The 23,843-nt window shown below is 53.0% G+C and overlaps 1 protein-coding gene across 39 annotated transcripts; it reads left to right on the top strand.

Moving 5' to 3' along the window:
* Positions 1 to 154: 154 nt before the first annotated feature.
* Positions 155 to 23,175, top strand: ST6GALNAC6 (ST6 N-acetylgalactosaminide alpha-2,6-sialyltransferase 6). Of its 39 annotated transcripts, none has more exons than XM_077967851.1 (8): positions 155 to 819; positions 1,451 to 1,544; positions 8,762 to 8,816; positions 10,454 to 10,544; positions 12,087 to 12,266; positions 16,078 to 16,484; positions 20,559 to 20,666; positions 21,708 to 23,175. In XM_077967851.1, exons 3-8 carry the CDS (start codon positions 8,791 to 8,793, stop codon positions 21,895 to 21,897), a joined length of 1,002 nt encoding a protein of 333 aa, XP_077823977.1. In that variant the 5' UTR covers positions 155 to 819; positions 1,451 to 1,544; positions 8,762 to 8,790; the 3' UTR covers positions 21,898 to 23,175. The 39 variants fall into 39 exon arrangements, 36 of the variants coding, with proteins under 36 accessions (XP_077823977.1, XP_077823984.1, XP_028690614.2 ...); XM_077967864.1 differs by adding an exon at positions 20,347 to 20,434 and having other exon boundaries at positions 478 to 1,544; XM_077967865.1 differs by adding an exon at positions 20,347 to 20,434 and having other exon boundaries at positions 478 to 1,544; positions 21,712 to 23,175.
* The last annotated feature ends 668 nt before the right edge of the window (positions 23,176 to 23,843 follow it).

The following is a 23,843-nucleotide window of genomic DNA, read 5'->3' on the forward strand; positions in this document are numbered from 1 at the left end:
GAGAATGGCGGGAACCCGGGAGGCAGAGCTTGCAGTGAGCTGAGATCTGGCCACTGTACTCCAGCCTGGGCGACTGAGCGAGACTCCGTCTCAAAAAATAAATAAATAAATAAATAAAATAAAGTGAGGAGGAAAGACCCACCAGCAGAAGCTTGCCATCCTCAGAGGAGGGCCGGTGCTAGCCGGATTTACAGATGAGCTGAGGCCACTCAGCTGAAGCCGGATGACTGTGGAGCGGCTGGGCCAGGGTGCAAAATAAAGTGAGGACCTCAGCCCTGCACCCTTGGGCTGGAGAGAGCCCCCAAGCATCACCCCTCCCAGGCATCACTACTTCATCTGGGGACTGGAAGACTCAGAGGACTGGGCCAGGGCCTCGGGCTGTCAGCTGGGATGCAGCCCTGGGGTTCTAGCTGCCAGTTCCAGGGGTCAGGGCCCTCTGCTAATGCTCTGCTGTTGCCAACTTGAAATTCTTAGGTTTTACTTTTTTTTTTTTTTTTTTTTTTTTTTTTTGGCAAGAGGACTTGCATTTTCATTTTGCACTGGATCCCAGAAATTATGTAGCCAGTAGTCCCGGGGGGTCTGGGTGACCCGGCACACTCTCCCTCCCATCCTTGGCTTTCACAGAGGGGCCTGAGACCTGGTGCTTGGTTCACACCACCGCTTTTGTGCCCTGCCTCCCCCTGCCCAGTGCCAGATGGACCCAGAAGTTTCTGCAGGAATGGGAGGGGGGAGGAGAGCCCTGAGCTGGCGAAGCAGGGAGCAGGCTGGCAGTGGAGCCACAGCACAGAGCGAGGGGCTCTGAACAGGTGTCAGGCAGAGGTAAGGGAGGGATGGAGCCTGGTAGGCAGAGGTGGAGGGGGTTTCCAGGCTTGGGGTGGGGGCCCTGGAGTCAAGGCCTGACTTCTTTCTGGCTCCACTTTCTGCTGTTGGGGTCCTGGCAGATTAGTGCCCCTCTCTGGGCCTGTTTTGTCATCTGTAAAAGGTTAAAATAGTCCCCACCTCACAGATTCAGACATTGGACTGTCCCTGTGGCTTATGATATAGCAGGCACTTGACATGTGGAGCCAGCATTTTTCGTGGGGTTCGTCTGCCTCGGCTGGCCCTGCCCTTCCTTCGTGGTGACAGATGGCAGGATGCCCCTGCCCCATAGGTTGTCTCCCTACTCCCTGCCTCTTCCTGGGTGTCCAAGGTCCAGGGTCCGCTGGTTCTGATGGGATTTGAATTCCACTCACTCCTGGGAGGCTCCCTTCTCTTCCTCCTCCATCCCCTGGGAAGAGGCTGACCCAGCCCTTGGGCCCAGGACACACAGTCTCCTCTAACGTGGCTCTGCCCTTGGGTGGGGTATTTACTGCTGGGTTGGCCCAGATCCTGTGTCTTTCTAGGGGTGGTGACCTGGCAGGAGTGATGCGTCAGTCACTTCCTCCAGGCAGACGGAGATGATCCTTGACAGGTCTGGTGGCTGGCTCGGGGTCTGCTGAAAGCTGTCTTGACCAGGAAACCGAAGACTCTGCTTTTGCCACAGCGGTTCCTGCAGCTGCCTTGAGGTGAGCCCAGGGCAGGAGCCTCCCCACAGCCCCCGGGATCACGTGGGTCTGCAGCCACACTTTGGGCCTCTGTTGTCCTTCCTGTTCATACCCTGGTTCCTTTGCCCCTCTGCAGACTGGCTAGGGACCTACGCTACTTCCTCCAAACCCAGAGAGGAAGCCAGGTAAGCCTTACAGCCCGGAGGCATCCTAAGGGGCCTTTTCCTTAGAAGGGCCATGGGGCCAGGCCCAGAGCTCAGCTCACATTTCACACACCTTCATCTTGTAAGGAAAAAATGAAACGAAAAACCTCACACACCCAGGTGAGGACAGGAGCATCTGGCTTTGGGGGACTGGTGGGCCCTAGCGTCTAGGCCCATCTAGGCCCGTCTGCCCTCTCCAGCCTCTGTGGGGGAAGAGGCAGTACTTCCTTGTTCCAGACCCTCTGGCCGGAAGCCCAGGTCCTAGGCTATGGAGCAGGCCCTGTGTGCAGGCCCCCACCTGCCTGCCACTCTCACAGGCCTCGCCTCTCCAGAAGCCCCTCCCCTAGCCAAAAGCCCAGAGGGAGACAGGCCAGAGTCCTCAGGTCTGGCTCGTAGCCTGGCTCTGCCCAGGACCCGCTGCGGAGTCTTGGGCAAGTTCTGTTCTCTCTCTGGCCTTTGATCTTGGTTTCTTTGAATTGGGAGCTGGGGCAGGTGAGGGGGGCTCTTAGGGCTCTTTCCAGAATACCATGGAAGGGAAAAATCCTAACAGCTCAAAGAAGTTTGCTAAGGGTCAGGAAGCAGGGGGGTACACGGGCCTCTCCTACCCCTGGGGCAGGAAGGGTCAGACCGTGGGGGAACGGCTGCGCGGGAGGCCCACGAGGACTGGCCACAGCCACCATGCAGGAACGTCCTGGTGTGGCCTGGCCTGGCTCTCACAGGCCCAAGGCTTCCGTGTAGAACATGTCTGCGGTTATTAAACAGGCAGGCCTAGTGGAAACAGCCCTGCCACCTGCGTGTTCTCTGAACCTCAGTTTCTCCCTCTGGAAAGTGGGTTAACCTCAATACCCAACTCATAGGCCACCTTTAGGATTCAATGAGGTGTGTTTGCAAAGTGCCTGGCACAGAGTAAGCCGTTCTGCTTCTCATCCTTGTTATTACTATTATTGAGATGGTTGCTGTCGTTCTTGAGGCTCAAGAAGGGAAGCCAGGCCTGAAGCAAATCCTGCTGGAGCGAGCCTGGGCCCAGAGACATGGCAGGCCAGACGGGCAGCTCCACGTCCAGATGCCGTCCAGGAGCAGGGCCGAAGCACCCTCTCACTTCTGGGTGTTTGATTTGGGTCACTGGCCTGGGTTAGTGAGAAGGGCTGGGGACAGGATGTTTCCTTCCCTGGTTCAGCCCCCAACCCCCTGGGTGGCCTTGGGCTAGAGGTGTTCCTCTGAGTCCTCAGAAGTCGAGTTCATCAGGCCTCCTGCCTGATCGCCCTGCCCCCACTCCGTGGTTTTCCATCCTGTCGCTTGTAGGGCGGGGTCAGCGACCTAGGAGGGCCATGGGTAGGGCTTGGTTTGAGGCTCAGGAAGCGGATGGAGGTGGGCACCAGGGACAGGAAGCCTCAAACCCACCCTTGCGGGCCACCCCCTCCCTGCCTGGTGGGCAGTGCCTGTACTGCCTAAAGGCTGTCCCCTGGCGGACTGCTGACTTTTGTTTTAATTGGAAACAAAGTGTTATTAAGGCTTCCCATATAAGTACAACGCAAACAACCTACAAGTTTATAAAGGGAAAAGTGAAGGCAGCTCCCAACCGTCCTGACCCACCTTCACGTCAACAGGGAATCAACTGCAGGTGGAGTCCTAGTGGGCCCTTCCAGACACCTTCTGTGTGCATTTACAAATACTATACGTAGTTGTATAATTTTAAAAAGCAAGCAAAGGCCGGGCATGGTGGCTCACGCCTGTAATCCCAGCACTTTGGGAGGCCGAGGCAGGCGGATCATGAGGTCAGGAGACCAAGACCATCCTGGCTAACACGGTGAAACCCCGTCTCTACTAAAAATACAAAAAATTAGCCGGGCTTGGTAGTACGCGGCTGTAGTCCCAGCTACTCAGGAGGCTGAGGCAGGAGAATGGCATGAACCCGGGAGGCGGAGCTTACAGGAAGCCGAGATAGCGCCACTGCACTTCAGCCTGGGTGACAGAGCAAGACTGTCTCAAAAAAAAAAAAAAAAAAAAAAAAGCAAGCAAAAAAAAACATGCTATATATTGCAGTTTGCTTTTAGAAATTAAAAAAATATATATATATATATATTTTGAGAGGCAGTCTCGCTCTGTCACCCAGGCTGGAGTGCAGTGGCCGGATCTCAGCTCACTGCAAGCTCCGCCTCCCGGGTTTACGCCATTCTCCTGCCTCAGCCTCCCAAGTAGCTGGGACTACAGGTGCCCGCCACCTCGCCCGGCTAGTTTTTTGTATTTTTTAGTAGAGACGGGGTTTCACCGTGTTAGTCAGGATGGTCTCCATCTCCTGACCTCGTGATCTGCCCGTCTCAGCCTCCCAAAGTGCTGAGATTACAGGCTAGAGCCACCACGCCCGGCCAAAAAATACATTTTTAAAAATAAAAAAATATTGTGTGGACTGGGTGCGGTGGCTCATGCCTGTAATCCCAACATTTTGGGAGGCCAAGGCGGATGGATCATTTGAGGTCAGGAGTTTGAGACCAGCCTGACCAACATGGTGAAACCCCATCTGTACTAAAAATACAAAATTAGCCGGCCGTGGTGATGTCTACTAAAAATACAAAATTAGCCAACTGTGGTGGCACACACCTGTAGTCCCAGCTACTCAGAAGGCTGAAGCAGGAGAATCACTTGAACTGGGAGGCAGAGGTTTCAGTGAGCTGAGATCACACCATTATACTCCAGCCTGGGCAAAAAGAGTGAAACTCTGTCTCAAAATAATAATAATAATAATAATAATAATAATAATAATAATAATGTGACCATTATCTTAAAATTTTTGGAAAAATACAGTTAATCCAAAAGAAAAAAAGCAGCCCTAGATCCCATCATTCCAGAAATAACCACTATTAACCCTAATCACTGGCCGGGTGCGGTGGCTCACACCTGTAATCCCAGCACTTTGGAAGGCTGAGGCAGGCGGATCACCTGAGGTCAAGAGTTCGAGACCAGCTTGGCCAATGTGGCGAAACCCCATCTCTACTAAAAATACAAAAAATTAGCTGGGTGTGGTGGCCCGCCCCTGTAGTCCCAGCTACTCGGCAGGCTGAGGCAGGAGAATCGCTTGAACCCAGGAGGTGGAGCTTGCAGTGAGCCGAGATTGAGCCATTGCACTCCAGCCTGGGTGACAGAGAGAGACTTCATCTCAATGAAAAACAAGCAAAAAACCAAAAACACTAATCACTGTGATAGGCAAAAGGCATTTCCTTATTTTTTTCATCTTTTAAAATATTGTGATACGGTGTCATATTTGAAAGTTATAAGGCATAAAAATATCATGAACCTGTTGACCTCAGTCCCCACTTAAAGACCACTGTTTTAACTTGCATACCTCTTTGATTCTTCCCCCATTGTTCTTGACTTTGCTTTTATTTATTTATTTTTTTACTTTTTTTGAGATGGAATCTCGCTCTGTTGCCCAGGCTGGAGTGCAGTGGCGCGATCTCGGTCAATGCAACCTCTGCCTCCCGCCTGCCAGGTTCAAGCGATTCTCCTGCCTCAGCCTTCCAAGTAGCTGGGATTAAGTAGCATGTTCCAAGTAGGCATGTGTCACCACACCCGGCTAATTTATTTGTATTTTTAATAGAGACAGGGGTTCACCATGTTGGCCAGGCTGGTCTCGAACTCCTGAGTTCAAGTGATCTGCCCGCCTGCGCCTCCCCAACTGCTGAGATTACAGGCGTGAGCTACCATGCCCAGCCTCTATTGTGTAGTTTTTACTCATCTTCCCAGACCTCTTTTTCACTCCTTGTGTCTCTAAGATTCATCCATGTAATTGTAGATCATTCATTTTACCCTGTTATGTATTATTCCACAGTGTGAACCTTCCATTGTGTAAAACAATTCCATTCTCTTGTTGATGGATATTTGGGGTTTTTCCCTGTTTTGTATTATTTCAAGCGATGCTGCTATGAACCTCCTTGGGCACATCTGCAAGAATTTCTCCAGGGCATGTTTACTCAGCTGTGGAATGCAAATGTTTAGGACTTTGTTTCCAAGACAGTTCTTTTTTCTTTCTTTCTTTTTTTTTTTGAGAGGGAGTTTAGCTCTTGTTGCTCAGGCTGGAGGTTGGAGTGCAATGGCATGATCTCGGCTCACTGCAATCTCTGCCTCCTGGGTTCAAGCGATTCTCCTGCCTCAGCCTCTGGGGTAGCTGGGATTACAAGGGCCCGCCACAACGCCTCGCTAATTTGTGTATTCTTAATAGAGACGGGAGGCTGGGGTGGCGGGGGAAGGGGGTGGTGGTGGTTTCATCATGTGGGCCAGGCTGGTCTCTAACTCGTGACCTCGGGTGATCCACCCGCCTCAGCCTCCCAAAGTGCTGGGATTACAGCCACTGGGCCTGTCTGGCAGTTCTTTAACTTGCTTTCTTCACGTAAATATCCTGTAAATATCCCGGCCATGCTTTCCTGCCAAGGCATACTGACCTGCACCCTTCCTTTTGGTTTTGTTTTGTTTTTTTGTTTTTTTTGTTTTGAGACAGAGTTTCGCTTTTGTTGCCCAGGCTGAAGTGCAATGGCGCGATCTCAGCCTACCACAACCTCTGCCTTCCAGGTTCAAGCGATTCTCCTGCCTCAGCCTCCGGAGTAGCTGGGGTTACAGGCGTGCTCCACCACGCCAGGCTAATTTTGTATCTTTAGTAGAGACGGGGTTTCTCCATGTTGGCCAGGCTGGTCTGAAACTCCTGACCTCAGGTGATGCACCTGCCTCGACTTCCCAAAGTGCTGAGATTACAGGCGTGAGCCACCGCTCCTGGCCCGCATCCTTCATTTTAACAGCCTCCTCGTGCACTTCGGCAGGCTGTGCCTTAACTTAAGCAGTCCCCTAGCAATAGCTACTTAAGTTATTTTTCCCTATCACGTAGAGTAATGTCATGGATGTCCTGGTAATTATAAGAAGGAACATTTTAAGTTTTTCCAGCTGTGTGAAGTTGTCCTTCTCCCTATTTTCCAGAGGCAGGGAGAAGGAAAGTTATGCGCTAAGGCCGCGCAGCTGGCGAATGGCAGAGCGGAACTTGAATCTGAGGGTGAACCCTGAGTTTGCCCAGGTGACTACTTGCCCAGGGTGCAAGGCAGGGAGCTGAAGGCCCTTGGTGGGGAGCCCAGGGATAAACTCCACTGAGTCCAAGCACACCGTGCTCCGGAACTCAGTTTCCCCATCCGGGGTCATGGTGGCAATAAGGAGCTAGAAGTGGGCCTGCTCCACACTACAGGGAGCCGAAAGGCTGTTGTATTTTGGTGGTCACCCCGGGCTGCCCAGCGGGATGACCGAGGCGCTCACGCGGGGGCGGCTCCCGGGTTCGCCTCCCTTTTCCCTCCCCAGCCGGCGTCGCCCGTGGGCGGAGCCACCCGCGGCCCCGAGGCTCCGCCCACCTCCCAGGCCCGGGCCGGGCCGTGACGGCGGCGCTAGGACCCGGCGGGCCGCGGGTGCGGCGGGGCCTGGGCGGCCTGAGGAGCGCGGACCCCGGCGCTCGGCTCCCGGCGCCATGTGAGGGGGTTCGGGGGCCGCGGGGGGCCGGGCGCTCCCCGCCGGAGGTGAGCAGGCGCCAAACGGGAGCTGGTCGTGGGGGCGGGGGCGGGGGCTGGGGCGGAGGGCGCCCGGAGAGGAGATCGATAATCGCCGGGGATAGGGATGGCTGCGGGGCCCCCGGCGGCACCCCAGACCCCTTCCCCCTTGGTAGCTGCGCCCCGAGGTCCCGGTCCTCGCGCCCAGGGGCTGTCGCGGGGTCCGCTGGGCCTCTTGCCACCGACTACCCCGTCAGCGGTCCTGCCTCTCTTTTCTTCCCAGCTGGGGTTAGGGCTCCGGACCCCCGGAGTGCAGGAGTTGGGGAGGGGGTTGGCGCGAGGGGCGCGCTGGGTGAGCCCCCCACCAGGTGGACCCATGGGTTCGGCGTGCCCCATCGTCTCGGAATTAGGAGCCCCCCTCCCCCTTCTCCCTGGAGCCCTCCTCCCTCGCGGGTTCGTGGGGGCGTCCCGATCTGCGGGAGGACTCCCGGGGCTGGAAGAAGGAAAACCCCCAAACAGAGGGCAGGGTGTGGCCCCCACCCTCGGCTCCTGCTCAGCTCGCCTGCACGTCCAGCCTTGGGCTGAGTCTATGCTCCTGGGCCAGCGATCGAGGCTGCCGCCTCCCCAGCCTGAGCAAGCCGCTCCTCAACAGGCCCCCAGACCCCCGCACCGGTGCCCGGTGCCGGTGCCGAGGCACGTCCTGAGCACACACTCCATGGCCTCTGACCCGTTCCAGCCGAGGGGGATCCTCCAGGGAGACGAAGTCAGGCTCAGCCCTGGGCTGCTCCCTGTAAACGAGCCTGTAAACAAGGCTCTCAAGCCGGCTCTGCGCGGCCCCGCAAGGCGCTTTGCCTCTCTGAACCTCAGTCTCCTTATCTGTGAAATGGGCAACAAGGGCTCCTACCATGCATTGCCTTGATTCAGCGCGTGGGTGATGCTTAGAACGTATTCCCACACATATTCCTTGATATTCCGGGAAAGTCGCCGCACTGGGGTCAGGGGAGGAGTGTTTCACTGACACACTGGAGAGGCGGGACTTGAACAGTGATTAACCGCAAGACTAACAGCTGTTGGCATTGTGGGAGCACTTTCTTTTCTTTCTTTATTTTATGTTATTTTATTTTTTTTTGTTTTTGTTTTTGAGACAGAGTCTTGCTCTGTCGCCAGGCTGGAGTGCAGTGGCACCATCTCGGTTCACTGCAACCTCCGCCTCCCGGGTTCAAGCGGTTCTCCTGCCTCAGCCTCCGGAGTAGCTGGGGCTACAGGCACCCGCCACCATGCCCGGCTCATTTTTGTATTTTTGGTAGAGATGGGGTTTCACCATGTTGCCCAGGATGGTCTCGATCTCTTCACCTGGTGATCTGCCCACCTCGGCCTCCCAAAGTGCTGGGATTACAGGCGTGAGCCACCATGCCCGGCCAATGTGGGAGCACTTTCAAGCCCCGCGTGTCCCTTGCCACATCTGCTTGAATCCTTCCAACAACCCCCTGAGTTACCGACTCTTATTGTTCCCATTTCACAGATGAGGAAACTGAGGCTCAGAGAGGTCACATGGCTTGCTCGAGGCCCCCCAGCCAGTAAGTGGTGAAACCGGAATTCGCACGGGCACCTGACATGCTGTACTGACCATGGCCTTCTCAGAGCAGGATTGTGACGGGGCGGACCAGGGGGACGCTGGTCCTGGCTGAGGGCACAGCTCGGGCAAAGGTGGGAAAGTAGGGGGCGGGCAGAGGGCATCCGCAGGAAAGGGTGGCCACGCGTAATAAGATAGAGGCGGCTGGACCCCTGGGCGCCTTGAATGCCGAGGTCTCAGGGCTGATGGGGCCACCCCAGGATTCTGGACTCCTGTCTTTTGCTCTAATGGTCTGTGAGGACAAGAATAAGCGTCTCCTCGCTTGTGATGAGGCCCCATTTTCTGCTGTGTACCGCGGGGTCTGGACTAGATGGGAGTCCGGGTCTCCCTGACTGGCTGTGAAGGGCCGGCGCTGGAGAAACCTGAAACCGAACTTGGGATGAGGGGGGCGCCCATGGAGAGGGGGCGGGGTTGGGGAGGGGGCGGGGCCAGGATCTAACCATTCAGGAGGGAGGTGTGTGTGCCAAGCCTCCTCTGGCACGAGGTTCTCTGGCTCTTCCTGGTGGCCGTGTAGGAGTAAACAGCGGCTAGGTCAAAGGGCTAAGAGAGTGACAGAAACTGAGAGGCCCCTGGAGGAGGGGATGGAACTGAGGAGGGTCCCCTAAGCCCCAGTTTCCTCCCTCTGCACTCCTGCCCGCCCTGCCCCCTGGCCTGTCTGCTGGAGGTAGGCTGGACACAGTACATTTTCCCTTTCACAGGTGGGGAAGTGGAAGTCTGGAAAGGAGCTGAGTTTTGGGTGGTGGGAGAGGGAGCGATTGGGGTGTGCGGAGCAGAACTGGGCCGGCCTCCTCACTGCCAGGTCTTCCAGAGGCCCCCCAGCCACCCCCTGAGACTGTGATCACAGCCATTTGACAGATGAGTCAGCCCTGGCAGAGACTGCCGAACCTGGACTCGAACCGAGCCTCTCAGACTTGAGTCTGTGCCCTTAGCCCCCGAGAGATCCTACTTGTTAATGCATTAGTTCATTCAGTAGTATTCCTGCATATTCGTGGCTGTGGAGGCACAGGGGAAACTGAGTGAGGACCTGGGTGGGCTGTACCCCGCAGGCAGCTGTTAGCCTGGGGGGACGGGAGGACCTAGGGGAGTTCCTGGTCCATGCCAGGCTTGGAGGATGAGTGGGAGTCAGAAGGCCGTAGGAGGGAGGGCGTTCCAGGCCAACCTGAGAGGCAGTCAGAGCAGAGGAGTTTGGGGGCCTACGAGAGGTATTGTTTTATTCTGACGCCACAGGGGCCCAAGGCAGAATTTAGAGCAGGGTGTGAATGGGGATCCTGCTGCCCACGTGGAGGTCAGGTCCTCCAGCAGGGGAGCCAGCTTTGGCCCTGCCAGCTGCCTTGGTGTGGGAAGGCCCCTCTTCAAGGGAGAGAATGGGCAGGGCTCTGCTGCCACCAGGCTGTATGACCTCAGACAGATTCCTGGCCTTTCTGGCCCTCAGTGTCTCCATTTGCAAAATGGATACAGTCCTGAGCCTTAAAGTTCTGGGTGCATAGAAGAACTAGTGGGGGCAGAGAAGGTGTAGCCTTTGGCTTGCTGGACCCCAAGGAGGACACTGAAGCCATGATAACCCTTTCTGGTGGCTTGCAGGTGTGAACCCACATCCCTGCCCCCAGGGCCACCTACAGGACGCCGACACCTACCCTTCAGCAGACGCCGGAGAGAAATGAGTAGCAACAAAGTAAGTCTCCCTTCATTTCTTAACCCCGTTGAGCCTCTCACTTCCCTCCATGGAACGGGTTCCTTTGGACCTGTCCCAGACCCCAGCTACTGTGAGTCTCTTCTTCCCCTCAAGAAGCCACCCATCCCTGGGAGACCCAGGTTTAAGCCCTGCTTTGGCCACTGATCTTCTAAGTGGCTTAGGGCAAGCTCCTGCCTGTTCCTGGACCCAGGGTCAGTTTTGCCCTCGCAGGCCCGACAGTCTGTCTGTGATGGTCAGGACTAGCCGAGGTGACTGTGGAGTGCTGTGCAGGAAAGAAGGGTGGGCAGGTGGAGGTGAGCAGGAAATGGGGTGAGGGTGCACTGATCAAAGGTGATACAGCTCGAGCATGACCCTGAGAATGTCAGGGTTCCCCATTGTTCTTTCATTCATTCATGCTTTCCTAAGCACTTACTACATGACTGGCCCTGCATGCCCCTTCCTTAGGATCCACTGCAGCCTGAGGTGGAGCCTGAGGTTTGGAAATGGGATGGGGTGGTTGTATTAATTTGAGTCTAATCAGGAGAAAGAAACTACACAGTGATTAAACAGGAAAGTTGAATGCAAAAAATTATTGGCTATAATAGGACATTGGAGTAACAAGGGATTAGAATTCTGAGGAATACAGCAATAGCAGATATTAATATAAGGAGCACCCCTGCCCCCATAAAGACTGAGATCCGGGCCTTGCTGAAGAAGGCCCAGCTGAGGCCTACTGGATGGCTCCAGTACAGAACTGGCCTGGGGAGGGGAAGCTGCCAGCCTGCAGGTGCTGCAGGTGGTTGAGTGCACTGTAGGAGCTGGACTTTGGAGAAGCTGTGATCACAGCACGAGCCAGAGGCAATGTGCCTGACTTGCTGGCACTGCTGGCCTCTGGGCAGTGGGTAAGATGCCCTTACTGGAGAGGCCGTGTGCACTGAAGGACCCTCCCTAGCAAGCCTACCAGAACCAAGAAGCAAATGCTTTTCCTCCTGCAGTGTCTGTCCAGCACCCTCTACTCACAAAGCTTAATATGCAGCTAACTGACAAGGGAAAACATTAAAAGGGCTCAGATCCATTTCCACAGAGCAGACAAAAAGGATAAACTTGGAGCCAGAGGCAGTACACTGGAGAGTTACTGTTGGGGGAAGACCTAGACCCTCTCACTCAGATGTCCCACCTGTCTCTAGACATCCTCTTAGCAGCAGCTGTAAGGAATCCTGACGTATTCAATCCAGTCCAGCAAACCCTCCCTGAGAACCTTCCATCTTCCAAGCCCTGCCCTGGGATCTGGGATACAGTGGGGAGCAAGGCCAGCCCAGTCCCAGAGCTCACGGTCTAATTGGAGGGATGGGAGTTTGAATGCAGTGTGATCAGTGTTGTGATGGGGAGACTGAGGCGGCTGAAGGAGGCCTTCCTGGAGGAAGTAGTGCCAGAACTGGTCTGCAACAAAAAGCAGGAGTTAACCAGGCACAGTAGGTGGCAAGGAGGTGGGTGCTGAGCCTGCTTGGCAGCTGGGCCCTCACTGGCCTCTCCTCTCTCCAGGAGCAGCGGTCAGCAGTGTTCGTGATCCTCTTTGCCCTCATCACCATCCTCATCCTCTACAGCTCCAACAGTGCCAATGAGGTCTTCCATTATGGCTCCCTGGGGGGCCGTAGCCGCCGACCTGTCAACCTCAAGAAGTGGAGCATCACCGACGGCTATGTCCCCATTCTTGGCAACAAGGTAGCTCAGCCACTTTGGGGAGCTCCCTGGGAGCTCCTTTCCACTGCCCAGCATCACCACTCCCTCCACCTCTTCTTTCCTAAAGGAAAGGTGGACCCTGGGAGTCAAGGCCCTCCCTCCGGTGATTTCAGCTCTCTGCTTGCTGTGTGACCTTGGATAAGGGCACTGTCCACTGTCTGGGCCTCAGTTCTCTCCAAGTCCCCACCCTTATTGCTAATATCCTACCATCTCCTGAATCAGAATCCTTTGGAAAATGTGTTTCTCTTTTCACTGCTCTCTGTCTCTGCTGGGGAGCCCACACAGGCTTGGGAGCAGAACACTGGGACATTTGACAACACAAAAGCATTAATAATACCAGCTGCCCTTTATCAAGTGTCTGTATGTGCCAGGCGCTTTGATCACCAGTAATCTTCCTCAGACAAACCCTGTGAGGGCAGCATTATTATCTCCCTTGGTGAGATGGAGTAGCCAAGGCTCAGAGAGGTGAAGTCATTTGTCTAAGGCTACAGAGTGAGGGAAGGAAGAGGATGGTATTTTCCTACCCCCTGCTAAGTTGCAGCTGCAGAGAGAGGCCAAAGTCATTCCTGGAGACTTCTGTTGGCCTTGGGTAGCAATGAAATTCAGGTTGTATTTCTGGGGTTCACCCTGTAGTACCTCTTTCTCCTTCCTCACTGACCCTCCTATATTTTCTTCAGGGCCTTTGCATACAGAGTGTAGAGCCCAGGCTCTGGACACACCCTCACTAGGAAAGGGCACATTAGCAGGTGTTTGGAGACAGGTTAACACCTAAGTGAGTCTTTCTCTACCCTAAGAACCCTTGAAAGAGGAATAAAAATGGGACAGCTTGAGTGTGGGTGATGTGGAAAGGAGAGACAGAGCCTGGCTTGCAGTGCTTCCAGCATCACAGGGGAAGCCAAAAAAACTAGCGCTCAGAAAAGTGGAAGCGCCAGTCGAGGTACGTGGGATGTGTTGCTGGATCTTGGAGTAAGGGCTCAGGGAAGGCTGCCTTGGGGGAGGTGGCATTTGAGCTTAGCCTTAAAGGGTGAATGGGAATTCCATGGGCAAAAAATAGGCCCCAGAGAGCATGTGGTTCCAACCCATTCATTTCAGCCATGGAGAAACAGCCCCAGAGTGGCTTTCATACCTTCCTTAATAACAAGGTGCTTCTTGTTTCTGGGTGCAAATGTCGTGGGTGCTTTTTGGAAGATGTCTACTTTGGAGAGCTGGGGATCTGTGGTAACATAGACTTGGGTTCAAATCCTGGCACTGCACTTCTCCACTTTGTGACCTTCTGTTCTCCCACTTGTTGACTCTGACCCAATTGAATAGCCTTCTTTTGGTTTTCAACGTACCACCTTTATTTCCACATTGGAGCCTTTGTGCTGGCTGTTTCTCCTGCCTTGAATATGTTTCCCTAGGTGGTCCTTCTTCATTCTTCACATCTCAGCTCAGAGAGGCATTTCTGTTACAGCTGGACAGATTCTTCTTGCCTGCTGCCCAGAAAAAACCAATACACTGAGACTGCAGGTGTTGCAGCAGAGAAAGAGTTTAACAATCGCAGGGCCAGCCAAGTGAGGAGACAAGGGATTATTTCTCAAATCTGCCTCCCCCAGAATTTGGAAGCTAGGGTTTTTTTAAGGATAGTTTGGCAGGCAGGGGAACTAGAGAATGGTTGGGGATGAAATCATAGGGGTGTTGAAACTGTCTTCACCCACTGAGTCAGTTCCTGGGTGGGGGCCATGGGTCACTGGTCTGGTTGGCATCCATTGGTCTACCAGATTGAAAGTTCTGAAAAATATCTCAGGCCGGGCTCAGTGGCTCATGCCTGTAATCCCAGCACTTTGGGAGGCTAAAGGCAGTCAGATCACCTGAGGTCAGGAGTTCGAGACCAGCCTGACCAACATGGAGAAACCCGTCTCTACTAAAAATACAACATTAGCCGGGTGTGGTGGTGCATGCCTGTAATCCCAGCTACTCGGGAGGCTAAGACAGGAGAATTGCTTGAACCCAGGAGGCAGAGGTTGCAGTGAGCCGAGATTGTGCCATTGCACTCCAGCCTGGGCAACAAGAGTGAAACTCCGTCTCAAAAAAAAAAAAAAAAAAAAATCTCAAACACTCAGGTTTTACAATAACAATGTTATCTATGTTAAAAACAACAATGATGTTATCTATATTTTAAAAAGCAAATTAAGAAACAATGACTGGTTATAATTCAACTATAGCTACATCTTAGCAGAAAAGCAAGCTTAGAGATAATGACTGGTTATAGTTTATGCCTACAGCTTGACAGAAAGATATGTGGGGGGTGAGATAATCAATTATTACTGACCACCTTCTATCGAACTGACTATATGCAGGCAATCATGCATATAGGACAAAGGAAAAGGAAAATAAGTAAAACAAATGATTTTTACTATACCTGTATCCTAGCAGAGTCCAGGCCTCTATCTCAGTTGTTACCTTGTGGCCTTTTATTAACTTTACAAAGGCATTTTTAGTTCCCAAACAAGGTGGAGTTCAGTTTTGAGAAGGGGCTGTTATCATCTTTGCTTTAGAGTTAAACTATAAAATAAATTCCTCTCACAGTTAGTTTAGTCTATGGATAGGAATGAGCAAAGGGGGTTAGATTGTGAGGTCAGAAACAGGATGGAGTCAGTTATGTTAGATTCCTCTCCCAAATTAGATTCTTTTTTTTTTTGAGGCCGAATTTCACTCTTGTTGCCCGGGCTGGAGTGCAGTGGTGTGATCTCAACTCACCGCAATGTCTGCCTCCCAGGTTCAAGCGATTCTCCTGCCTCAGCCTCCCTAGTAGCTGGGATTACAGGCGTGTGCTACCACGCCCTGCTAATTTTGTATTTTTAGTAGAGATAGGGTTTCTCCATGTTGGTCAGGCTGGTCTTGAACTCCTGAGCTCAGGTGATCTGCCCGCCTCGGCCTCCCAAAGTGCTGGGATTACAGGCATGAGCCACCGCACCTGGACTTCCAGGCCACCTTTCTAAAGTAGCCCCGGCTGCAGTCGCTCTTTGGTCACTTGCCCCTGTTTCCCCTCCTTTCCCTTCCCCTCCCTCCCCTTTCCCTCTCCCTCTCCCACTCCCCCGTACCTCCCCTCTCCCCCTCCCCTTCTCCCTCTCCTCTCCTCTCCTTTCCTTTCCTTTTCCCCTCTTTCATTTCCTTTCTCTTTTTTTTTCTTTCTTCTTTCCTTTCCTTGTTTCTTTTCTTCCTTTGCTTTCTTTCTTTCAACAAGAGTCTTGCTCTGTCACCCAGGCTTAAATGCAGTGGTGCAATCTAGGCTCACTGCAACCTCTACCTCCAGGTTCAAGCAATTCTGGTGCCTCAACCTCCTGAGTAGCTGTGATTACAGGCACGCGCCACTACGCCTGGCTAATTTTTGTATTTTTTGGTAGAGATGAGGTTTCACCATATTGGCCAGGCTGGTCTCAAACTCCTGACCTCAAGTGATCTGCCTGCCTTGGCCTCCCAAAGTGCTGGGATTACAGGCGTGAGCCACCGTGCCTAGCCATTTGCCACTGTTTTCTTTTTTTTTCCTGGCATGTATTATGTACATTCTTATCTGTCTCTCCACCTGTTTCTTGAAGGCAGAAGCCTGATCTGTTTTGCTCCTTGCTCTGCCCCAGGACTTGGCCATTAACCAGCTTGCTATCAATGTGTGTTGAATGTTGAATGAATGGGCCTCCGTTTCCCTTTCTTTAAAATGGGCATAACAATTCCTGGGTCCTGGAGGCCTGGATGTATGGAGCACAGGGCCCAGCACAGAGTGGCCGTGATAATGTTGACTTTCCTTGTCCCCCAGACGCTGCCCTCTCGGTGCCACCAGTGTGTGATTGTCAGCAGCTCCAGCCACCTGCTGGGCACCAAGCTGGGCCCTGAGATCGAGCGGGCTGAGTGTACAATCCGCATGAACGATGCGCCCACCACTGGCTACTCAGCTGATGTGGGCAACAAGACCACCTACCGCGTCGTGGCCCATTCCAGTGTGTTCCGCGTGCTGAGGAGGCCCCAGGAGTTTGTCAACCGGACCCCTGAAACCGTGTTCATCTTCTGGGGGCCCCCGAGCAAAATGCAGAAGCCCCAGGGCAGCCTCGTGCGTGTGATCCAGCGGGCGGGCCTGGTGTTCCCCAACATGGAAGCATATGCCGTCTCTCCCGGCCGCATGCAGCAATTTGACGACCTCTTCCGGGGTGAGACGGGCAAGGACAGGTACCAGCCTCCCGCCTGCCCCCTCTGTCCAGCCCTGTGCTCCTTCTCAGCATGCCCCATCCAGAGGGCCTGTTGCTCCCAGCATGCACTGCTCTGAGGGGTAGTCCAGTCCTGCTGTCCTCTGGCTGGGTCTCCTAGGAGAGTTCTCTTCATGTCCAGCCGTTCACATGGGTCCTTTCCAACATGCTCTGCATGGCCTGGTTTGTCCAAGAGGGCTTCCTCGTGGCATACCTTACTCTGAGGGCACAAGGGCTCCCACCCAGCATGCTCTGCTCTGAGGTTGCACAGTCACTCCTAGCATCTTTCTAAGAGAAGCTCCCCATAGTGTACCCAATGTAAACTCTTGACTGTTCCCGGCATGTCTTGCCTTAAGCACACAGTTGCTCCCGGCATGCTGTGTTCCAGGTATGTATCACTCCCAGCATGCCCTGCTGTGACTAATCTCCCTAGGAAAGCTAGGCCAGTGCTGCCCAATAGAAATCTATGTGAGTCACATATGTAATTTATTTTCATAGTAATCACAGTTAAAAATTAGTGAATAGCTGTGTACAGTGGCTTGTACCTGTAGTCCTAGCTAATCAGGAGGCTGAGGCAGGAGGATCACTTGAGCCCAGGAGGTCAAGGCTGCAGTGAGCCACGATGGTGCCACTGTACTCCAGCCTGGGTGACAGAATGAGACTACATCTTACATCTCTTTAAGAAAAAGTAGTAAAAGCAACTTTCATATATTCTTTTAACCCAATATGTTCAACATATAGCTCCTGTACATATTTTGTTAGATGTATACCTAGATATGCATATAGAAATTGATTTTTGTGCAGCCGGGCGCGGTGGCTCACGCCTGTAATTCCAACACTTTGGGAGGCCGAGGCGGGCAGATCACGAGGTCAGGAGATCGAGACCATCCTGGCTAACACGGTGAAACCCTGTCTCTACTAAAAATACAAAAAATTAGCCAGGCGAGGTGGCGGGCGCCTGTAGTCCCAGCTACTCAGGAGGCTGAGGCAGGAGAATGGCATGAGCCGAGATCGCACCACTGCACTCCAGCCTGGGCGACAGAGCGAGACTCCATCTCAGAAAAAAAAAAAAAAAGATATTGATTTTTGTGGCTGGGCGTGGTGGCACGTGCCTGTAATCCTAGCTACTCGGAAGGCTGAGGCAAGAGAATTGCTTGAATCCGGGAGTGGAGGTTTCAGTGAGCTGAGATCGCGCCATTGCACTCCAGCCTGGGCAACAAGGCGTGACTCTGTCTCAAAAAAGATAAAAAAAGAGAAATTGATTGGCTCACTGCACCTCCACCTCCCGGGTTCAAGCGATTCCGTAGGTTTTTTGTAGCTACTTTGATCGGGGTAGCTATAGGTTTTTTGTAGCTACCCTTTATCAGGCTGACGAAATTCCCTTCTCTTACTAGTTTCCTGAGAATTTTTATTATTACAAGATATTGAATTTTATGAAATGTTTTTCTGCAGCAATTTATATGATCATGTGTTTTTTTTAAAGACTATTAATATGGTGGATTATATTGACTGTTTTGTTTTTATTTTTGTTTTTGTTTTATTTGAGACAGGGTATCCCTCTGAGGCCCAGGCTGGAATGCAGTGGCATGATCATGGCTCACTGCAGCCTCCACCTATCAGGCTCAAGTGATCCTCCCACATCAGCCTCCCTAGTAGCTGGGAGTACAGGCATGCAACACTATGCCTGTAATTTTTGTATTTTTAGTAGAGACGGAGTTTTGCTGTGTTGCTCAGGCTAAGATTTTTGAATATTGAATCAGCTCTGCACTTCTGGAGTAAATATCACTTCTTTGGGATGTATGTATTTATTTTTTATTTTATTTATTTTTTGAGATGAAGTCTTATTCTGTGGCCCAGGCTGGAGTGCAGTGGCGTGATCTCGGCTCACTGTAACCTCCGCCTCCTGGGTTCAAGCGATTCTCCTGCCTCAGCCTCCCAAGTAGCTGGGACTGCAGGTGCGCGCCCACCACGCCTGGCTAATTTTTGTATTTTTTTAGTAGAGACGAGATTTCACTATGTTGGCCAGGCTGGTCTCGAACTCCTGACCTCAGGTGATCCACCTGCCTCAGCTTCCCAAAGTGTTGGGATTACAGGCGTGAGCCACTACACCTGGCCAAGGGATGTATTTATATATATACAAAACATTAGCAAATCATATCCATCAGAGATTTTTGTGTTCGTGTTCATGAGAGGTATTGGTCTGTAGGTTTTTTTGGTGCTGTTTTTGCTTGATTTTGGTATCAGGGTCATGCTGGCCTCAGAAAATGAATTGGGAAATGTTCCTTCTTCTATTTTCTGGAAGACACTATGTAGAATTGTGCTTCTCTTTAAGTATTTGGTAGAATTTGCCGGCGACAGTATCTTGGCCTGGAGAGTTCTTTTTCAGAAGATTTTAAACTGTGAATTCAATTTCTTTATTATAGGATATTCAGGTTATCTATTTCATCTTGAGTAAATTATGGTCATTTATGGGTTTTAGGGAATTGGCTCATTCTATCTAAGTTGTCAAATGTCTGTATGTGGTTGTGGAATTTTCTTATTATCCTTTTAATGTCTATAGGGTCTATGGTGGTGATTTTCTCTCTTTTATTCCTGATATTGGTGATTTATGTCCTCTCTCTTTTTCTTTGTCAGTTTTGCCAGAGGATTTTGTTTTTGTTTTTGAGATAAAGTCTCACTCTCTCAGCCAGGCTGGAGTGCAGTGGTATGATCACAGATCACTGCAGCCTCAACCTTGTAGGCTCAAACAATCCTCCCACCTCAGCCTCCCAGGTAGCTGAGACCACAGGCACGTGCCACTACACCTGGCTAATTTTACATATATATAAATTTTTTTTTTTTTTTTTTTTTGAGACATAGTCTCACTCTGTTGCCCAGGCTTGAGTGCAATGGCACAATCTCTGTTCACTGCAACCTTTGCCTTCCAGGTTCAAGCAATTCTCCTGCCTCAGCCTCCTGTGTAGCTGGGATTACAGGCACGTGCCACCATGCCCTGCTAATTTTGTATTTTTGATAGAGACAGGATTTCACCATGTTGGTCAGGCTGGTCTTGAACTCCTGGCCTTGTGATCCACCCGCCTCGGCCTCCCAAAGTGCTGGGATTACAGGCGTAAGCCACTGCGCCCAGCCTTTTTTTTTTTTTTTTTTTAGATGGAGTCTCACTCTGTTGCCCAGGCTAGAGTGTAGTGGTGCAGTCTCGGCTCACTGCAACCTCCACCTCCTGGATTCAGGCAATTCTCCTGCCTCAGTCTCCCATGTAGCTGTGACTACAAGCACGTGCCACCATGCCTGGCTAATTTTTGTATTTTTAGTAGAGACAGGGTTTCGCCATGTTGGCCAGGCTGATCTCGAATTACTGACCTCAGGTGATCCACCCACCTCAGCCTCCCAAAGTGCTAGGAGTACAGGCATGAGCCACCGCACCTGGCTGAGTTTTAATTTTCTGTAGAGATGAGGTCTCACTATGTTCCTCAGGCTGGTCTTGAAGTCCTGGGATCACAAGTATGAGCCACCACGCCTGGCCTCCCTTCTTTTTTCCATACTACCTAAGAAATGCAGTGTGTATTTATACAGACAGCCCATCTCAATCACACATGGCTGGTGGCCACTGTAGTGTGAGCACAGCTCTTGGTTCTGGGCTACTCCTTCTGGCCTAGCTCTGAACTGCACTCACTCCAGCATGAACGTATCTGATTAGTCTCCCCTTAGGAGTCTGCTTCTAGCATGGGCACAGCTGTTTTCAGCATGCTCTATCATCATAGTCACTCAGCCTGCCCAACTGTGACCCGGCTCCCCAGGAGACAGTTCATTTTCAGCATGCCCTGTTCCTGTTCTTCCCCTCAAAGGAGCTCCCTCCACACCCCTCACCTCTGCCTGGACAGCCCTCTGCCACATGCCATGCTCCCACACGAGGCTGGACTTGGGGTAACCAAGGTAGGGGTGGGGCCCCAATGGGTGGATGGGAGGAGTTCCAGGGAACTCCACGTGGGTGACCCTGGATCACCTGCTCCCATCTCTGCCTGCATGCACCCTCATCGTGACCCCTATTGATCCCCAGGGAGAAGTCTCATTCATGGTTGAGCACAGGCTGGTTTACCATGGTGATTGCGGTGGAGTTGTGTGACCACGTGCACGTATATGGCATGGTCCCCCCGAACTACTGCAGGTGAGCCCTCCTTGCCAGCGCCCTCCCAGGACAACACTCAGGCACCGGCCGCAGGATGGAGCTGGGAGGGCTGGAAACCTTGGCTGAAGGTGCCTTTGAGGGCCTCTGCTTCATTGTTTTCAAACTGTTCTGCAGAGATCTAGACTTCTTCTGCTTCCTCAGGGGCCTCCACTCCAAGTTCAGCCACAGTTGATTTATTAATAATAACTATTAGTAGTAGCATTATATATGAAAAGCCCACTAGGGGACAGCTATACTTTACTGAGTACTGACCAGGTACCAAGCATGGCTACATGTAGTTTCTCACTCCTCACAGCAACCTTATGGGATAAGAGCTGTTGTTCTTCCCATTTATTTATTTATTTATTTATTTTTTATTTTATTTATTTTTTTTTGAGACGGAGTCTCGCTGTGTCTCCCAGGCTGGAGTGCAGTGGCGTGATCTCGGCTCACTGCAAGCTCCGCCTCCCGGGTTCACGCCATTCTCCCGCCTCAGCCTCCCAAGTAGCTGAGACTACAGGCGCCCGCCACCACGCCCAGCTAGTTTTTTGTATTTTTAGTAGAGACGGGGTTTCACCATGTTAGCCAGGATAGTCTCGATCTCCTGACCTCGTGATCCACCCGCCTCGGCCTCCCAAAGTGCTGGGATTACAGGCTTGAGCCACCGCGCCCGGCCCGTTCTTCCCATTTATTAAATGAGAAAAACTGAGGAGTACGTTTTATGAGTAGCCAGAGGTCCTCCAAACAGCAGGAAGAGGGACCAGGCTCCAGTGCCCACAGCCTTCACCACTGCTCTACACTGCCGCCCTCTTGGGGAAAGGAAAAAGTGCCACTGCATTTAAAAAAAAAAAAAAAAAAAAGTTTGGTGGTTACAAACCTAGTCCACCCTGCACCCATTTTACGGATGGGGAAACCGAGGCCCCAGAAGGTGTGGTGTGGGGATTTCTCTTATTGAGGTCCTATGGCAGGCGAGGGGCTGAAAGGGCAAGGACCCTGCCAGCGCCCAGCCTGCCCTGATGACTCCCGTCTTCTCTGTCCCAGCCAGCGGCCCCGCCTCCAGCGCATGCCCTACCACTACTACGAGCCCAAGGGGCCGGACGAATGTGTCACCTACATCCAGAATGAGCACAGCCGCAAGGGCAACCACCACCGCTTTATCACCGAGAAAAGGGTCTTCTCGTCGTGGGCCCAGCTGTATGGCATCACCTTCTCCCACCCCTCCTGGACCTAAGCCACCCAGCCTGTGGGACCTCAGGAGGGTCAGAGGAGAAGCAGCCTCCGCCCAGCCGCTGGGATAGGGACCACCTTCTGGTCAATCAAAGCTCGCCCGAGTGTCTCCCAGCCAATCAGGGCCTTGAGGAGGATGTATCCTCCAGCCAATCAGGACCTGGGGCATCTGTTGGCCAATCAGGGATTTGGAAGTCTATGTGATTAATCAGGGGTGTCTTTCTTGTGCAGTCAGGGTCTGCGCACAGTCAATCAGGGTAGAGGGGTATTTCTGAGTCGATCTGAGGCTAAGGACATATCCTTCCCCATGAGGCCTTGGTTCAGAGCCCCGGGAATGGACCCCCCAGTCACTCCCCACTCTGCTGGGATAATGAGGTCCTGTCCCAAGGAGCTGGGAACTTGGTGGTGTCCCCTCAATTTCTAGCACCAGAAAGAGAGATTGTGTGGGGGTAGAAGCTGTCTGGAGGCCTGGCCAGAGAATTTTTGGGGTTGTGGAGGTTGTGGGGGCGGTGGGGAGGTCCCAGAGGTGGGAGGCTGGCATCCAGGTCTTGGCTCTGCCCTGAGCAACCTTGGACAAACCCTTCCCCCTCTGTGGGCACCCTTCTGCCCACGCCAGTTTCCAGTGCGGAGTCTGAGACCCTTGCCACCTTCCCTACAAGTGCCCTCGGGTCTGCCCTCCCCGTCTGGACCCCCCCCAGCCACTATCCCTTGCTGGGAGGCTCAGCTCTTTGGGGGGTCTGGGGTGACCTCCCCACCTCCTGGAAAACTTTAGGGTATTTTTGCGCAAACTCCTCTAGGACTGGGGGACTCTGAAGGGAATGGGACAAACCTTAAGCTGTTTTCTTAGCCCCTCAGCCAGCTGCCATTAGCTTGGCTCTTTGAGGGCCAGGACTGCTTTTCTGCCCTCTAGCAGGGAGGTTTTCCGACTGTTGGAGGTGCCTTTGGGGCTGCTCCTTTGTCTGGAGCCACTGGGGGCTTCCGAGGGTCTCCCCCGACCCCCTGTCATCCTGGGATGACTGCCGGGAGCTGTGTCTCCTGGGTTCTGTCCCCTGGCTCTGTTATCAGGCACTTTATTAAAGCTGGGCCTCAGTGGGTTGTGTTTGTTTCTTGTTCTTCTGGAGCCTGGAAGGGAAGGGCTTCAGGAGGAGGCTGTGAGGCCGGGGGACCAGATGGAGGAGGCCAGCGGCTAGCCATTGCACACTGGGGTGATGGGTGGGGGCGGCGACTGCCTCAGACTTGGTTTTGTAATGATTTGTACAGGAATAAACACACCTACACTCCGGCTTCGTGTCCTGTGTCTCCTGGGTCGAGCACAGCCTTCTGGCCCAGCGCTGCATGCGGCCTCAGGACTGCGTCTTCCGGTTGGGGGATTCCAGTAAAGCGATCCTCAGCTTTTGCAGAGCCAGTGGCCAGTGAGGTGTGTATTTTGCATCTTGAGTGGAGGCCTGGGGACTCTGGGGATGGTGGGGGCGTGTGGAGCCAGGCCCATCTGGCTTTTCCTGTCCCCACCTCACCCTGCCTGTGTGACCTTGGGCAAGTCATTTCGCCTCTGAGAGCCCCAATTCCTTCAAGGGCAAAAGGAGACCAGACACTGCCCTCAAGGAGCTCAGGTTCCAGGGAGGGAGGAGCCCCATGGTGCACTAGGAAGAATTCGCACAGAAGCTGGGAGAAGAGTTTGAGCAGTGAGTGCAGAAGGGGTGGGGGAAAGACAGCCCAGGCCACAGAGCCAGAGGTCTCTCAGCTCCTTAAGGGTCTGGGGACCTGATGACTGGGAGCTGCGATTTCCTGCCAAACCCAGCAGGAGGGGGCCTGGCGGGCTGTAACGCTGGCAGGGGTGTGGTGAGTGGTAGTCTCCGAGTTGCCACCAGCCTCTCTGCAAAAGGGCTGTGTACTCCAGGTTGGCAGGAGGCAGGGGTCTGTGACTCCAGAGATTACAAACTATTTGGGCAG

This window comes from Macaca mulatta, chromosome 15 (assembly GCF_049350105.2).
Source record: "Macaca mulatta isolate MMU2019108-1 chromosome 15, T2T-MMU8v2.0, whole genome shotgun sequence".
In the NCBI taxonomy this organism is placed as follows: domain Eukaryota; kingdom Metazoa; phylum Chordata; class Mammalia; order Primates; family Cercopithecidae; genus Macaca; species Macaca mulatta.

Bases quoted from the DNA above. Each gene is read 5' to 3' on its own strand.
- ST6GALNAC6 (XM_077967849.1), top strand. From the start codon at position 8,791: ATGGCTTGCTCGAGGCCCCCCAGCCA. The intron at 8,817-10,453 runs GTAAGTGGTGAA...GGTGGCTTGCAG, and splicing joins TGCTCGAGGCCCCCCAGCCA to GTGTGAACCCACATCCCTGC. The intron at 12,267-16,077 runs GTAGCTCAGCCA...CTTGTCCCCCAG, and splicing joins TCCCCATTCTTGGCAACAAG to ACGCTGCCCTCTCGGTGCCA.